This window comes from Chroicocephalus ridibundus, chromosome 3, assembly GCF_963924245.1.
Source record: "Chroicocephalus ridibundus chromosome 3, bChrRid1.1, whole genome shotgun sequence".
NCBI classification, from domain to species: domain Eukaryota; kingdom Metazoa; phylum Chordata; class Aves; order Charadriiformes; family Laridae; genus Chroicocephalus; species Chroicocephalus ridibundus.
The window spans coordinates 12,600,907-12,617,442 of record NC_086286.1 but is presented as its reverse complement, the minus strand read 5'-3'; the positions used below and the strand labels follow the sequence as shown (position 1 = coordinate 12,617,442).

The window sequence follows — 16,536 nt, the reverse complement described above, 5'->3', positions numbered from 1 at the left end:
AGTGAAAAGAGCTTGTCCTTGCTTTATTTTTCTGGTTAGTAGCTAATTATTATTATTTTTTTTTAAATTTGCAGGCCAGGCAGGTCTTCGGGGGTCACTGAAGAACGACCCCCGGTATAAGCAAAGGAGAGAAAGGTTTCCTCCCACCCGCCTGTGTTTCCACGGTGGCGGGGACGTGGTGGCAGTGGGGACACGGTGGCAGCCGGGACAGGGTGCCGCTGCTCCCCTGCCACTGGGGTCAGAGCCAGGCCAGCCCCTTGGGGACCGTCCCTCCTGCTTTGCTTAAACCTCAGCCCTCCCCTGTAATTTTGTCCCTGAGGGTGCTGCGTGGTGGTGGTGGGCCTCCATCGCCACCAGCCTCTCCGGCTTTCTGCTCTCCCCTTCTTGTGGCTTTTCCTTTTTTAATCTTTTTTTCCCTCTTTTTTTTTTTTTTTTAAAAGAAAAAAAAAAGCTGGTTTCTTAGGAAATGGCAGAGGCCACGTGACGGCTCAGTGCCTGTCTCCCCACAATAAAGCTGCTGAGCCCGGTGCTGACATCAGCGGGATTTGAGAAGTTGGGGGGGGGGGGTGGGGGGTGTGTGTATAAAGAGGCCCCGAAGCGCTGAGTCCCTTCGGGGTGTGCGAAGAGCCAAAGCTGGGCCGGGGGGGATGAGGGACAGACCTGCCCCCTTCCATTTTGTTCCTGGGGAAGGCAGCGCGTGCTCAGCCTCTGTACTAGGCACCAGAGACTCCACGCAGGCAGGACTGGGAAAACATCCTGTCATTTGTGTGTCGTCCGTCCGTCTGTCCCCCCCCCCCAGCATTGTGGCTGTGATGGAGGAGAGGTGTGCAATTCACACTTGGGGTGGTAGTGGGGGTGAGACCCCCCCCCCATCTTTGGCCAGGCAAGAAAAGGGGTGGTTGGCAAGGCGGGGGTGTGCATGTGTGAATTTTGGCTGAGTAGGGGACAAGCCGAGAGCCCCCCGCTCCCCCAGACCGGTCTCCCGTCCTTGTCCGAAGGCACCTGTTTATCCTACGCTTGGTGGGGCGCTGCCGGCGGAGGCTGCGCTGAGCCCCTCGGCGCTCATTGCAGAAATGGGCTGAGCACCCCGCAGGGGCTGCGCTGAGCCGCGGGGAGAAGGGACACCCACCGGATTTGGCAAGTGGCTCAGTGACATCCCCCCCCCACCACCATCGCTTGCCACCTGCCCCTGCCTGGAGGTCCTCGCAAGATGGGAGGTGGATGGAGCTCACAGACGCGGCCAGAGGGCAGCTGGTGGCTGCATCTCCTGGCAGGCTGGTGGCCCCAGCCCCTCGCATGGCAGCCGAGACCCCACACACTCATTACATGCTCTCCTCCTGCCCCTCCCCACAGCTCTAGCGTATGAGGGCTGTTGCGCATCCATAGGCAGCAGCTCCTACGAGTGCTTGGGCTCTGGCAGATGTGTCTCCCCATGCTGGAGGGACACCCTCAGCAAGCAGACCTTCACCCTGCGGCCACGATGAGCCTTCAGTTTCTCTTTCTGGACTTTGCGATGCCCCGGGAGGACCTCCCAAACCAAGGATCACCGCCAAGCTCAATGCTGTTAGCATCGCTGCCCACCAAGGAGCGGAGCGCCCGGCCTTTTAAAATCCCCAAAAGCAAGGGAATGCCTGGATTTTACCAGGATTATAAAAAAAAAAAAAACCCCAAAACAACCCACACCCAACCCATAGGCTGGAGCGAGCAGTTGAGCGCATCGGGGTGGCCATCGCCTCCAGAGAGCCGCCGGTAAGAAGGGCCCCAGGGCAGCAGGGACAGCAAAGTGATGCAATCCTTCGTTTGGTTCCAGTTTTTCGCTTTTGCAACAACGGTTTCCTTTATTGTGAGCACACTTGTGCAAAAGACAGCAAGGTGCCCAGGCGTTAACACCAGAGCAGTAACAAACCCCCCCCCCTCCCCCCACAAAACAGCCAACGCAAGGAGGGTGGCCGGCGTCCCAAGTGTGCTATGGGGCAGGTGGGCTCCTGTGGGGCTCCAAAAAGCACAGAAGAGCAGATTCGATGTCCCCAGCGTGGGGGACACAGTGCCCTTCCAGGACATGTTGCCGAACTATCTGTTTTAGAGAGGGGCAAGCTTTTTTTCACCTTTAAACAAAGCTGAAAAACAACCACGTGTCTCTGGAGAAAGATGTTCGGCTGAATTTCCCACACCTGGAGTGGTACCGGGTGACTCAGGGCAGTCACAATCGGCAGCTGGGTGCCCGGGTGCTGCAACCGGGTACTTCACGGAAGGATTGAGTGATTTTGGATGAGAACACTGGATCCCACTGCTGATTTCAGCCGTGGCTGGAGTTATCTTTCAGCCTGGGTACGCGGGCTCATCAAGCCACAGATTAGACACTCAAGTTTGTCTTCGCTGAAGGCGAATAGGGTTTACACCATCCGCTGCTCAGGCTCAGGCCTGAATTACCAGTCTCCATCTCCCCTCCCCACCTTCTCCCCCGTGTCACGGACAAAAGTGGCTTTTGAGAAACCCTTGCCTGCACACGGACTTGAAAAGGTTTCTAGCAGCTCTGCTCCTGCCGCCGATGAGCTGCGCTGCCTGGGTTGTGGTCCTCTGAGCTTGCGTGGCTCTGAGCTGCAGCCACCACCCGAATCCCTTCGCCTTTTCCTCCTCCATGTAGTCCTGTTAGAATGTAATTTCTCTGCCCAGCAACTGGCCAAGCTATAGGAAGCATTCCTCGTGTTTTCTCCCTGCTTGCCTTACCTTTTCAGAGGGTCTGGGTGATTTGGGAGAAACCTGAACTGCAAGGACTTGAAGCAGTCGCAGGAGAAAACATCTTCCCATGCTTTTCATCCCCTTCAACTGCAGAAGGCCAAACAACCTTAGGAGGTGGTGAAGCTTGGCCCACTAACTCCGTGATGTGGACAAGCCCGAAGCATTGTAACTCTGAAGGTTAAGAGTTACTGTCAGCACTGGAGTGCACAAACTCTTAGAGTGGCCTCAGGGCTGGCTGTGAGCGTCCTAAAAGCAGCCAAAGCCTCTTAGATCAGCTGAAGCTGTAGGACCACACCTAACCAAGGCCCAAGGTGCCACCTCAGACCTCTCATCCCTCAAAGTCCTGAGACTAAGGCACTTTGTACCAGTCCTTGATCCAAGGGCTTTCACATTGTGGGATGCGCCCTCCTACCTTCCAGGTGTGACATCCTCCCCTCTTTGCAAGGTCTCCTCCTCCGTTTTCTAACCAAAGAAGGAAATCCCAGGCACAAGTCCACCACGGCGTCACCTGGGCTGGCTCTCTTCAAAGCTGCCTGCAGTCTGGAGGCACGTTATCAGCTGGATCTTGGCTGGGAGTTCCCTTTGTTTGCCGGGGCAGCACCACTCCCGCTGTGTCACCCCAGTTTCCTTATCTCCACCTGGACTTTGGACAGAGACCAGGACTGCAGACACCCGGGCAAGGAGGAGCCGTTTATGGGGATGACTACCCCACTTGGGCAAGCTCGGAGCTGGCTGAAACAGAGACTGAAAGCACCCGCAGAAACCAGGCCAGTTTGCTTTTCTCCAAATGGGGAAAGCTTCACCCCGGTGGGTCTCTTTGCATCAGAAAAACCTTGTGCTCCCAACCCTGTGACCCGCCCGGGTGCCAAGTTAGAGCAAGCAGTCAATGCCTGCCTTTTAATTAAAGGTTTTAACCACGCAGCGTGGACAAAGAGGGCACGTGCTGAGTTAGGTAATGGACCGTTATTTCCCCCGGCCCCGCAGATAAACCAGCGCAGGGCACTGCCCTGCCCAGGGGCTGCGGGGACAGTACAGCTTTCTGTCCCCGCGCATCTGGCAAGAGCTCACAGAGGAAGGGGCAGCCTGGAATTGCCTGGGCTTCACGGGGCTGGCCGGAGAAAGCTCCCTCAGTTCTTACAGGGAAAACAACTGACACGCGCTAGGTTTCTCCCGCTCAGACTGCAAATGCCAGATGTCACCCAGGAAGCTCCCCAAACCCACGGAAATGGGAGTCCGAAGCCTAAAAGGAAGAGAGCGGGTGCTGTTAAGGAGCTAGAGCCTGCAGACAGGGAGGAACCTGCTTTTCCCCCCCCAACTCCCTCCACCAAGCTCTTCCTTCCAGCCTGTTTGCCCCCATCCCTTCTCCCCCGTGAGCAGCACGGGGGGGTAGCTGCAGAAGACGTACCAGCTCCCTGAGTGCCCGGCTTACGCGCCGGCCCCGCGGCAGGAGGGCTAATGCAGAGGGCTAGAGAGGAATCAGTCACTGACCCAGGGGAGGGAAACCCCATTTATTTAGGCTATGCGAATTTGGCACGCACAGAACATATCACAGTAACGCACTGGAGGCTAAGGGTTTTGGTTTTGTTTTTTTTTTTTTCTTTTTCTCTACAGACATACAGGAAAACTCTATGCAACTCCCATGTACACATTACACAAAGGAAACAGCTTTAATCAACCACTGGTGAAACATGGAAGCTTTTAAGATCTCTGTAGCTGGCACAGGAATGTTCTCTACCCGCCCCCCCCCCATACAAAAGGCATTTCAGGTCAAACTTTCTAGTAGGTGATAATTTCCATGCATTTCTACAGAATTAAAGAAGCTAACAGACAAAAAGCCCAGATCAAGCCGCATTAGTCAGGCTGATTGGTTCTACTAAGTTAAATCAATAGTAATTATGGACAAATGGACCAAGTGACCAAAGACTGGGGCTGAGAATACCACTTTTTAAGATGTGGTTCCTTCTCATTGTACTACCCATAACTGGAGAGCTCTGATATAAGAATCCGCATTTGTAAAAGCCTCAGAAGCATCCGATCCACTAGTAAGTGTGTATTACAGAAACTAAGGTAGTTCTAAATTAAACTATGTCAACAGAAAAGCAATTTTTATAGAATCACTCAGGCTGGAAAAGATCTCAAGACACTTCATAACAAGAAAATTGAACCTACAGAACAAGTGAACCTTTAAATATTATTACTGCACCGTGAGTTTACAAGAGAGTGGATTAGGACTATTTCTCCAGAAAAGTGTGTCTATTTTACCTCTAACTTCAGAATTAGCCGTTATTAGTACTGGTCTGCAACTGCAAGCACTAAGAATTTAACCCAGTTTTGGTGCCAACAGGTTGCTTTAGCCTAACTGTAACTACAGGTTTTAAGTTTTGTATTAAACGGTTACAGGGGAAAAGTTTTTGAGTTTGGCAATTTGGCCAGTAGCCTCAAAAAGACTGACTGAATTTTGCTTGTTACAATTTAGAAAAGTAAGAACAGGAACCAGATTGTTCTCACCTCCCCCCCCACCTTCATCCCATGATTCACTGCTGCATTGGACCAAAATTTTTGGAGACCTTTAGTGTTAATCCATCGGGGACAGTATTGGGCTGGACAACCAATGCAAGTATTAATACACCAAGATAAATCCTCAGATTTGATTTATTTAGGGTCATTTGTACATACGAGCTACATCTCCAAAATCTACTTTATTCTACAAGACAGCTTCCCTACAGTTAGTGAAACCCTTGCCTAGAATGGTCGCTTTACATAACTGATATATTAAAACATGGAATGCTTGTAGAGTTGTGGCACTGTATGACATCTACACGGGACTTCCTTCAAAAGCTACGACTAGGGAGCCTCCTAGCTTCTCAGCAATGCAAGCTCGGTTGAGGTCCTCTGGCCCATTTGCTTGGCATTCATGCTTTATGCCTAAAAAAAGAGGCAAAACACTCAATAATGCAGTATTTCAACATGCTAGTAATCAATCAAAGAAACGTACTTGGTAGTAACACGAGAAGAGGCAATCCGGTCACTCAAGCAGGTTAAGTCCTGCCTTAGCTTAGGAATTTTGATGGTTTCCCCCTGGTATGTCACAGGAGACATCTGTCTACACACCAAATACCAACACAGAAATACCAGGGAGAAAGTTTTCACTAGATCAGTGCTCAGACTGTTAGCCTGCAATGAGAAGTCTATCTCACGAGTGAATCTCTCATTTCTAGTGCTACCCTGGATATGGCAGGTGAGGGAGCTACGCGCAAGCACACTAAGATGGCTGACTCAGCTCCCGCTGGCTCTGGAGAGGTGGGTGAAAGAATCGGGCTGAGAACCTCAGATGTAGAGACCAGGAAGACTTTGCTGGTCTAAGGAATCAACAGTGGCTTCTTTTTTTTTGGAGGGCGGAGAGCCCAACCCAAGCCTGTCTTACGTGGAGAAAAGCAGAACTTCTTCAGAATTTCTTTTTTTCGACTCCCACATGCGCAGCGCACAGTCTCCCTGGGTAATTCCAATCCATTGGCAAGTTATCCTGTGAAAGCTGGCACTGCTGCACAACGATCTTGTCAGCCTTGCACGCTGCAAGATTTTGGCCCGATGCAGCATGAGGAACCGAAGAGGGGGGGCGGTGCTATCTGGCTACGAGCCACTGTAATGACCGACTTAGCATGAAATTTCTGAATGCTGCAGCAAGGTGTTTACTCCCTGGTTAATGGCTCCTGACGGGCTGAACAGAACTTCGCTTCTCCACTTGGAGATGCAATGCCTTTTGAAACGAGTAATCACAATCGCATCGCTAAATCAAGTTAATTGTTAATTACTACTACTACAGCACAGTAAGTTTATGAGACTGTGTATTTTAACAGGCACAGGGCTGAAAGTCCTCTGCCACAGAGGCAGCTCTACAGAAAATCCAGCTTTGTGTTATGAATCTAATGGTTTCTAGCCTGTATGGTGCAGATGTGCTGCTCTGTACAGTACAGCTACGGTGTCACACATTGCAAAGCCAGCTCTTGTCCTGAGCACAGTTCTAGCGCCTCTAAAATTCAGAGGCAGACAGTGTAAGTTTTAGCCAGAGCTAATTTTAGCTCACGTCACAGGTCATTTCACCTGTAAAGTTCTCATCTCTCACTAGCATCTCAAAAGAAAAAAAAAAAAAAAAACCAAAAAACAAACCCAAACCAATTAGCCAAGGGTTAAGCCTTGCTGTGTAAGCATTTTAGGGGCATGGCACAGCTCGGAGCGTTAGCTGCAATTACGTACCTTGAAACTTCTTTTTGATTGCATCCTTGGAGCTTGCGTAGATCATCTTACTTTTGAGAGGTGCTTGTTCTGGTGCCCTAGCGGGATACACCAAAAAGCGCAATTAGTGACATTTATTATCCGGCAGAGACAGAAGCGGTAACATACTGATTATGAACAAGTGAAATGTCTCAGAATACAGGCATCGGGCTGTCTGGCTCACTTTAAGCCTGCCATCTTGCCAGCCTGGGCAATACAAATGCTCAGAGACCTCACCCACAGTGCTTGGACTGCATGTTAGGAATGAGTGAGTTGGGAAGACGGCTTACCACAAGAAAAACATCAGCTCTTCTTTTTTGGATTCCTTGGTCTCAAAGCTTGCATCATACAAGGCATAACGGCAATCCTTCTCGGGAAGCATCTGCACAAAGTGCTTGAAGGGGTCGGTAACTGTCACACCGACGTCTCCCACCAGAATCTCTTTGCCTTCTTCCACAATAATGCACTTTTTGTCTGGACTGAGGCAGAAGATTACAGCCTTCTTCCTCTTCTTAATTTCCTCAGGTGTAGAGCACTTCCGCACTTTCATGTCATAGAAGATACGGCATACCTCATCGGCAACTTGTACTCCAGATGCCTGCGAAGACAAGAGCAAAGACCTTTAGGTTACTGCCACAAATTTTCACAACTACATTACCGCAGTGCCTTAAATCCGAGGCTAGAAGACAACCGATACTGACAATAGTCAGTAGTGGCCTGAGAGTCTCGTCAGAAAAGGCTGCAGGCCCTCTTTTTCCAGGCCAAGTAAAGAATCTGGAGTCTCGATGCTGCCCACAGCCAGCTGCCAAACCAAAACTATTCTGAAGAAGGCACAGGCCTACTTATATTAGAACATTGTTTTGGGGTAGTTTTACACGCACGTCCATCCCTTGTCCTCCGAGATTCAATTGCGGCAGATCCTTTGGCATTACAGCAGCTTAATTTTGTTACCCGTTTCAGGCTGGCTAGACAATCAAGTCCACTAGGATCTTCTGTTCAAAGCTTCCTAGCCATTTCTATTGTGCTTGCTAGCAGCTTTAGGAACAGAGGTAAAAAACATGGCCAAATCTCATGTTTGTCACATGGATCTGATTTAGAGATCAAGAGATATGTAGTGGGGTACAGGGACTGTAGCGATACAGTTTTTAGCGGAACAAACCAACTTTCAGAAGTTCCTCCGAATTCACTGTTTTAAAGGAGAACTTGCAAGTCTAACAGTTAAAGCGTCTACCTCCCAGCAGTTCCTCCATCAGTTTTTAAAGCAAGCTGCCTGCCTTTTCAACCTTTTTTTTTTTTCCCCTCCCCTTAAAATCTGATGGGAAATTCTAGTTACTTAGTGCTAGCTGTAAGAGGAGGTGCAGATGTAGCATCACCAATCTAATGTTAAAGGCAGATGCACAGAATAAAGAGGACAAGACCTAGCAGTAACGACAAGAGGCTGAACTGCATTTTAAGTCTGCTACTCTTTTGGAAATGAGGGGGGGGGGGGGGGGGGGGAAAAGAGAGGTGGCAGGGTAGAAGCATTTGTATCTGAGTTTTGTTCTCAGAGCGCGGCAAAGTTGGGGAGCTTAAAAGCAGCTGTGCAGTAGTGAATATTGCAAATATGGGAAGCCATACTGACCAGCAGACACTGCTGGAAGGATATCATGGCCAGTAAAGACCAAATTGAAGCCTGCCCAACACTCATCTACCTGTTCAAAACGCTGCATGCAGCGTAAACAGTGAGGTTCCTTTCTAATACCGCTTCTTCCCCTGCTGGTTTTTGGTTTTCCAAATTCAAATTATATTATCCTCAGATATGGCAATTCATATCTCAGAGGGAAAAATTGCCCTCCTCCCTCTATGTAAACTGCCACACGTCACAAGCACAGTCAGCAGTACTAAACAGGTAAAGCATGTGAGATACACCGACTGAAAAAGACTAAAGGTTGAGAAAGACTAAAGCTTGCTCTTCGTTTTGTTTTTCCTTAAGCTCAGCCCTAAAACATGTGCTTAATAGATTAATTTTGTGGGGGACATTGTACCTGGTCAGAGTGGAAGTGTTCTAAAGAAACATCAGAGTTCAGCTGCAAAACCAGAGACCAGTGGTGAAGGGGAACTGCTTAGTGCTAGCTTTCAAACTGGCTGTCCTTGAGAGATGATGAGCTTGGATTCTCCCATTTCTATCAACATCTCTCCTTCTGTAACTTCTAGTGTCTGGCATAGCTTTGCTAACCCAGTGAAGAGAGGTGACACAGCTGGCAGAACCTATTACCGCGGAGTTTGGCATCTAGATCTCCCAAGTGCTGGTCATGCAAAAACAGGGCAATCTGAAACAGCAGTGAATCTGAGGCAGAAGCTTTTCTTTAGCACTAGCACAGTGCTCCGTAGGAGTTTACTCAAATACAAAGGGACCTCCCCCAAGATTTACAATGCATGGCTTGTCTATTAGGTGTAATCTAGCCAGAATCCCCTTGCACTTACTTTGGGATGGGAAAACAGGGAGTAAGTCACTGTGTCTCAGCTGCCTGGAAGGCAGCCACCCTTCTACATATCTCCAATAAGGCAAGGAAAGTAAGCAGAGAAAGCCTATTCCAGGATAAATTCGAGCAAAAGTGCAAACATCGACTCAAAGTGACTCACTCCTATGTCACCTCCTCCATATGGAGAGGCTGCACTTTGGCTGAGCATGACTGAGAACTAATGAGGAATAAAGGTCTTTCTCCTCCCTTCCCTGTGGTTGGTGTAGGCAGGAGTTCTCTGGGAAGACTCTAAATAATACAAGGTTGCCCTAAACCAGTGCAGCAGCAACTAGAAGTGTTGCATCATTCACTAAAGACAAATCCACAGTAAACTCCAGACAACTTTATCCCCCTCCCTGAGGTTTGTCTTCTAACTAATGGCACTTCAGTAGCTGACAACAAGTGTTAAGACTCAGTTTTTAGAATCTTAAGATTTTTGGGACTAAGTAGAAAATGCTTAGGAAGCCTGAACTAGCATGGGAATGAGCCTGAACTAGGATAGGAATGATTCTAATAATAGCATAAAAGCAGTTCATGTCACCTAGCTCTACCTTTGTCAATTCTTGATCTTTGCTCCAAGACCACAACAATTAATTCCCCTGCACCAATTCCTGTTGCCAAGAAGTTCACTTTGAAAGAAGCGCTCAGCAGAGAGCCAGAAGCAAGCAGCAGCAATGGAGATGCAGGTTGATGTAAACTGTGCAGTCAAGAGCATATGCTTGTGCTACTGCACAGCCAGAAACAAGTCTCCAAGTCAGGAGACAAGTTGTTTCCTTATAAAGAAACTGAACGCTGCTGGCAAGTCAGTTCAGATTCCAAAAATATTGAGAGTATTTAGTCTGGAAACTCAAAATTCACAGTTAAACTGCAGCTGATAACTGGGACTGACCAGAAGCTGAAGGGACAACCGTAAGAACTGGATTTTTTAGCTTTCCAAAGCAAAAGGCTTTGTAGCAAAAGTAGCTGTGCTACTCCTTTTCACAGCTGCTGTACAACCCCTGGATTCATCATGCAGGCTGACATTAGCAGCCATTATATTGCTAAGGACAATGCAGATTTGTTCCATCTGAGAAAACCATATAGCTGTGCCACAGTATGGGTTGAAATGAACCCATAAACTCCCGGTGCAGCTAATGGCTTCCAAAAAGAGGATCTACTTTTCTAACTGTAGGACTTTCTTTTCAACCCTGGGCTTGTACCAGCCATGACCGGCTTCATAAACACACTTAAAAAAGGAAAAAAAAAAAAACCAAACCCATGGCAGCTTTTGATGTAAGGTGGTTGCAACCATTCTGTTTAGGGCAGCAACAGGATGACTGTTACAAGCACCGGAACAAGGAGAAACACCACACTCATAAATACATGTCCTCATTCGACATTTTAACTGTGTCTCTGCTGATTTGCCCAGAAGAATAGCTGGTGAGAAGCCTCCACCCCACCAGTAACGACAGAATAAACGTTTATTTGTTAGTCTGGATTTTCTCTCTTTGGCCCAATATCGCTCTGCTCAGAGGATTCAATACAGCACATTCATTATTATTTTGTGCTTTCTGGCTTGAACACTGCAGGGCTACAAGAGCTAGCCTGGTTCTGTTCCTTTTTCGGTATGAAAGCAGTTATCCAACTCTGGACTGGCACACGGCTGGCTGTTCATTGAACAGTACATGTTGCAGGTACTGGTGGGATACACGATCATCAGATGGTGACACTTTGTTGCAGGGGACAGATTAACCCTGTAACACAGGCAACACCAACTTAAAACCATTCTCGGGGCACAACTGCAGAGAAAAAGACTACATTTAAATAGCCAGCATGTTTCTATAGGCATCGAGGACCATAACTGCAGGGCCCGATAATCTCACTGAAACAAGGCAGCAGCAAGGAGGCAAGCCACCTAATTATCAGACGGAAAAACAATGCCAGTACAGCATATTCAGGGAAGACATTCAGGCGAGAATGGACAGAGTAAGTTTCTCTGAGGAAATCAGCAAAAATGAGTTTTCCCCCAGTAGCTCCACGCAACTATTGCAAAGGCGGCGTGTCTTGCGGGCAGCGTTGCCTTGTACATTATTCTGGAGCGCTTACACCAGTATGCCCATTGTATTTTCATATAGACTGCTGTAGGCACATGAGGTAATGGTTGCATTAAATGCCTTGTCAGCATGCATTGCAGTAACACAGTGGCTCTTATTCCCTACACAAAGCCATCCGTTCCTGCCTTAAGTGCAAAGCACTGCAGAAGTCTTGCGAGAGCAGAATGCCGTCCCTACACAGGGCAGCCCAAAGAGAGAGCCTTCTGTCTAGCAGGCTTCCAACTGCAAGAGCCGTCCCCAGCTGCCCCCACTAACAGCTTCCAATATTTTGCCTTCATCACCAAGTACCCTACAACTGAAATTTAATCTAAATGGGGGAAGACTGAAGAATAATCCACAGCTTTCTCAAGAAAATCCCCACATACAGAAAGCCATTTCAGGAGTGAGACACATGCCAGATGCCTGATAAACTGGATTTGTAGCAAGCCTGCATTGAAACGCAACTTTGACACAATTAAATTTGCCTTCTCTTTTGTTAGGAAGTGCCGTGAACTCCAGTATTTTCCTTTAGTATTTAAAATATTTTACCTAAGAAAAGTCTTTGTTCCCTCCTCAACTGTAAGACAGCCAAGAAGACTTTAAACTAATCACGTAGTCTGCCTCAAAACAAGTTTGAAGGACTAAACTTGTTTTTCAGTATTGACAGTTTTACAGTGTGGGTTTTCTTTTCTGTGATCAGAACCTAAGAGCCCTCCCTAGAGGTGCCTGTGCATGTGTTATCTACAGAGACATTTCAAGAACCAGTTCTTGACTTGTTTTGTTTGGGAGCCACGCACACAACATTGTATACACCAGCGTGGACTATCCACAGCTACTCAAGTGGAAACTTTTGCTTCTTGGAAAAGCACCATCAATTTTTCCAGAATTTGACACTGAGAACTTATTAAAGCATGCCTTGTTTAATTGCAAAGGCAAATCCAAGAAGACTGTGCTCCCATGTTTGCTAGTCACATTACTGCCATATATTTGGTTCTCAAGTTTCTTCATAAACACCTTGTTTCCCCTATTCTTGGTATACCAACCCTCCTATGTACCTTCAGAATCCCCTGCCACTGCCAGAACTGCTGGCGTAACCATGTGGCATTTCCATCTGACTCAGTAATGTGTCATAGTACATCTCTGCGACAAGTATTTTTTCAATTAAACCTATTACCACCCAGCTGTTCTGGGACAGCAGCCTTCACAAAGCTGTCCCTTACACTGCCACGCAATACCCTGGGACATCATCAGCACTGAGACCTTGAAGGGAAAACTAAGCCAAGTTAGTTGTGAGAGCACCTACCAGAAAGCGAGGGTCACGTAGCCTGGCTGCAGTTAACAGACTGGGAGAAGATTCTGCCAAACCAGGCCTCTAAAAAGGTGTCAGCTATGGCTGACAAGCCGACTGAATGTGTGGGTGGTTAAAAACACAAGGATCTGAAATACTGCTTTGCTGTTAATCTGTTATTTGAGCACTCAAGAAAACCCATCTGATACTACCACCCCCACTTTATTAAGTAGGAAGGGAGGCAGTGCACAGAATGAGTGGTTTAACTTCACCCCAAAGACCAGGACCAATGTGGGAACACCAGTGACTTCCCAAGTCCCAGGAGGCCCACTTCATCTACTACCTACGATTGGACAGACACCTCCATTTACGCCCAGCAGCCTATGCATCTGAAAGTCCAGAGCTTCAATTCAGATCTGAAGCATGATAGGAAACATAACTAACTGCCTTTTTACTGCTGTTGTGTAAGAGGCCATTATTTGCACACCATAAACCAGCAAGAAGTACAGAGTTATTTGCATATGACTTGTAGGCAGATCTTGCCAGCTAGACTTGAATTTTTTATTTTGCATTAATTGGTCTCTTTTTGGTGGGGGGGAAGGAATCAAAACTCCATTCAGCTTTATATGCCAATATGACAGGTTATCAACTAGACAAGGAGAGATGAGTAAAAAAGTAATTATTAAAAAAAGCAGAAAAAATGCCTCCCTTGAATTCCTGGAGGTCACTTCCTCAGCTTTCAGACAAAGAGGAAATCATCACCACCTCTGAGCTACCATGAAGTTCACTCCTGCTGTAATTATCAAGGTAGGCAGAACAAGCAATACCCACAAAAGGCAATCCCGGCAACACTGCTGAAAAACAGGAACTGTGGTAGCCAGTAGCAGGGCAGAAGTTTTGAGTAGTGCTCATTCCTGTGTTGAAACACATGTTTTTAAGGTAAGGCGGGTGTAAGCTTGCATGCAACAGGACTCTTGCAGGAAAGCAAAGCTTCCTAGAAATGCTTTCAGCACAGAAATCAGCTATTGTGAGCGCAAGCGTCTAAGAATTTTCTTGCAGCCCTCCAGGCACCTACTGCAACCTAAAACTTAAACCTCACCCTTAAGAACAGGCTTTGAAGGCCTGCTCTGGGCATCCCAGATACTTGTTACTGAGGCATGCTTCCCAGAGATCACTGTGAATACTGAACATTCAGGCAAGCAAAAGGCTCTGAACAGCTTTACATGCAAGTTCTGGCTGTCTGCAGGCTTTCCCACATGAGATCGCTTAGGTCAGCCCTTGCTCCCAGCAGGAGCCTCTTGATAGCGATATTCTGACAAGGCAAGTGGGAACACGCCAGACACCCACACTGCCAATTGTCATGAGCCTGTCATCTTGTATATGAGGCATATGTACCTTGTAATTACACAGATTTGGGAATAGTGTTGACTAACAACCAAGAAAAATAATTTGCACGGTCCCCCAAAGACCATGGACTCACTTAATCCAGTAGCAAAGAAACTGAACTTTGTGGCAAGACAGCAAAGCAGAAAATCCAATGCTCTTTTGATACCAAATTATGCCCTCCTGCTGGCATTGCTGTACTTTGCCAGTAGGCCTACACTCTTTGCCCAAAAGCAAGTTCATTTGCAGCAACTGGAGAGCATCTTAAAAAAGCCAATCCAGACCCTGTTCCAAAAAGGAGATCACTATGAGAAATACTAGCTTTGACTGACTGGGGAATTCTCTGTTTCCGAAGCAAGATGAAGCCTGACACACTGAGTAGTCATCCTAAACTAGGTTTGCGTACTGCAGAGGTGGTAGCTAGCTTGTTCAGACAAGCCTATTTTAAACAAGAGCTGCAAGTCTCGTCAGACTTTTTAGCAGCTTCATCTGCAACTCCCATTAGCTCTGCTCCATGCCGCAGACCAGCCATAGATGCTTCAACTCAGGCGTTATAGGAAGCAGGGAGATTAGTAGCACATCCTGTCTGCTGGGTCTATGCAGAAGAAAAGTTTATTTACTGGATACACCACATATTCAAGAAGCTAATGGTAAATATCTTCGGAAGGCCTCAATATGTAACCCCTCTACTAAAGGCAAATGACTCAGGCAAGTGGGTCAAAACACACAAATGTTCGTCACTGGGCAAGTGTTTGTGCATGACTCAAGCGAAAACAGGACAGCAGTTAAAATTATGAGCTAATAAGTCAATTGAATTTTTCAGTCTCGGTAGCCTGAGTTAAACAGGGATGCAAACTTTCAGTGTAGGCAAACCAACAGAAAATGAGCCATCATGAAGCATAATAGCTGTTTGGTCTATTCCGCCCCCATCTATGAAAGGGGTCCCCTGGCATTTTTTTTTTTTTTAAAGCCAGAAAAAACGGGAAACTCAGTGTGTGTATTTAACATATTTCTATGTTTCCGGCGTTACATCTCAGATATAATGTTTCCCGCATTATATCCTTCCCTCAGGGGAAAAGCGAGACAAAAACCTCCCGAGCTCTTGCACCTCAAAATTTAAGCTGCTTTGAGCGGTCGTTGCACAAACGCGTTTGTTGCGACCGGCGTTTTCCTTCCGCCTGTTTTGCTTCCCTCCTTTTGTCCGCTCCCAGGACTGCTGACTCCAGACCGGCCCGATTAAGGGCGGCCTGGCCCCGGGAGGCTGCGCACCGGGGACGGCGGAGCCGGGGCTCTGGCTGCCGGGAGAACGGCTGCTCGCCTCAGCCGCCGAGGAAGAACCGCCGCAGCCGTTTTCTAGGCCAGGCCCGAAACCCCTCGCCTTTGGGGAAGATGGCTCCCGCCCGGGGCCGCCCGTTGGGGCGGATGCGGCCGAGGCCGCGCTTCCTCCCGAGCGGGGCAGCCCCCTGGCCCCCGGGAGGAGCTCCCACCACCCACCGTGGCCTTTCTCCCCACACGTGGAAAGGGGGGACCCGCCGCCGCCCCCCACCCCCCCCGGCCGCGCCCTGCGGCACGGGGAGGGGCCGCCCCCCCCCCCCCGGCTCTTCCCGCCTCGCTCGTTCTCCTCACCGCACCACCCCCCCCCCCTCCTCAGGCGAAATGGACGCGCCCGCCCCTAGCGCCCGTGTGCGGCGCGGAACGTACCACCGCCTCACGGGGGGAGGGCGAGAGGACAGTTCCATCGCCTCAAAGGAGGGGGGGAGTAACCTTCCGCTGCCTCATGGCGGGACTGGGGGGGGGGGAGGGGGGGGAAGGGAGAAGAAGGGTTCCGCCGCCTCAAGTTCAAAGGCGAACGGGAAGGAGCCGGCGTGCGGAGGAAAGGAGAAGGAAAGCGGGGCGCGATGCCACCGGGCAGAGCGGCAGCGGGGATGCGGCGGTCGGGCGGTACCAACCGCCCCCCTCCCCCCTTTCCCCAGGGATGAAGGCGGATGGCGGGGGTGTGGGGGGGCAGGGGAGAAGCGTAACGGCCCGTGTGTCCCCCACTCCCCCGGCGGTGCCCGGCTCCCTACCATGGCGTCGGCGGGGCGCGGCGGAGCAGAGCGCGGTACGGCGGTGGCGGCGGCGGCTGCTCCCCTCGGCTGCTGGGCGCGGCGCGGGCTCCGGCAGCAGGAAGGGAAGCGGCGAGGGCGCGAGCCGGGCGGAAACGCTGCCGACGTCACGGCCGCCGTGCCCGGAGGAGGAAGCGGTTGCTATGGTGGGAGCCCTGCGTGGCAACGCCCCGGAC

General features: G+C 49.3%; 1 protein-coding gene across 1 annotated transcript; it reads right to left on the bottom strand.

Moving 5' to 3' along the window:
- Positions 1–4,222: 4,222 nt before the first annotated feature.
- Positions 4,223–16,471, bottom strand: DSTN (destrin, actin depolymerizing factor). The gene is made up of 4 exons (XM_063328031.1): positions 16,322–16,471; positions 7,302–7,609; positions 6,994–7,070; positions 4,223–5,664 (listed from the first exon to the last, which is right to left on the bottom strand). The coding sequence occupies exons 1-4, from the start codon at positions 16,322–16,324 to the stop codon at positions 5,555–5,557; spliced, it is 498 nt and encodes a 165-aa protein (XP_063184101.1). The 5' UTR covers positions 16,325–16,471; the 3' UTR covers positions 4,223–5,554.
- Positions 16,472–16,536: the final 65 nt, after the last annotated feature.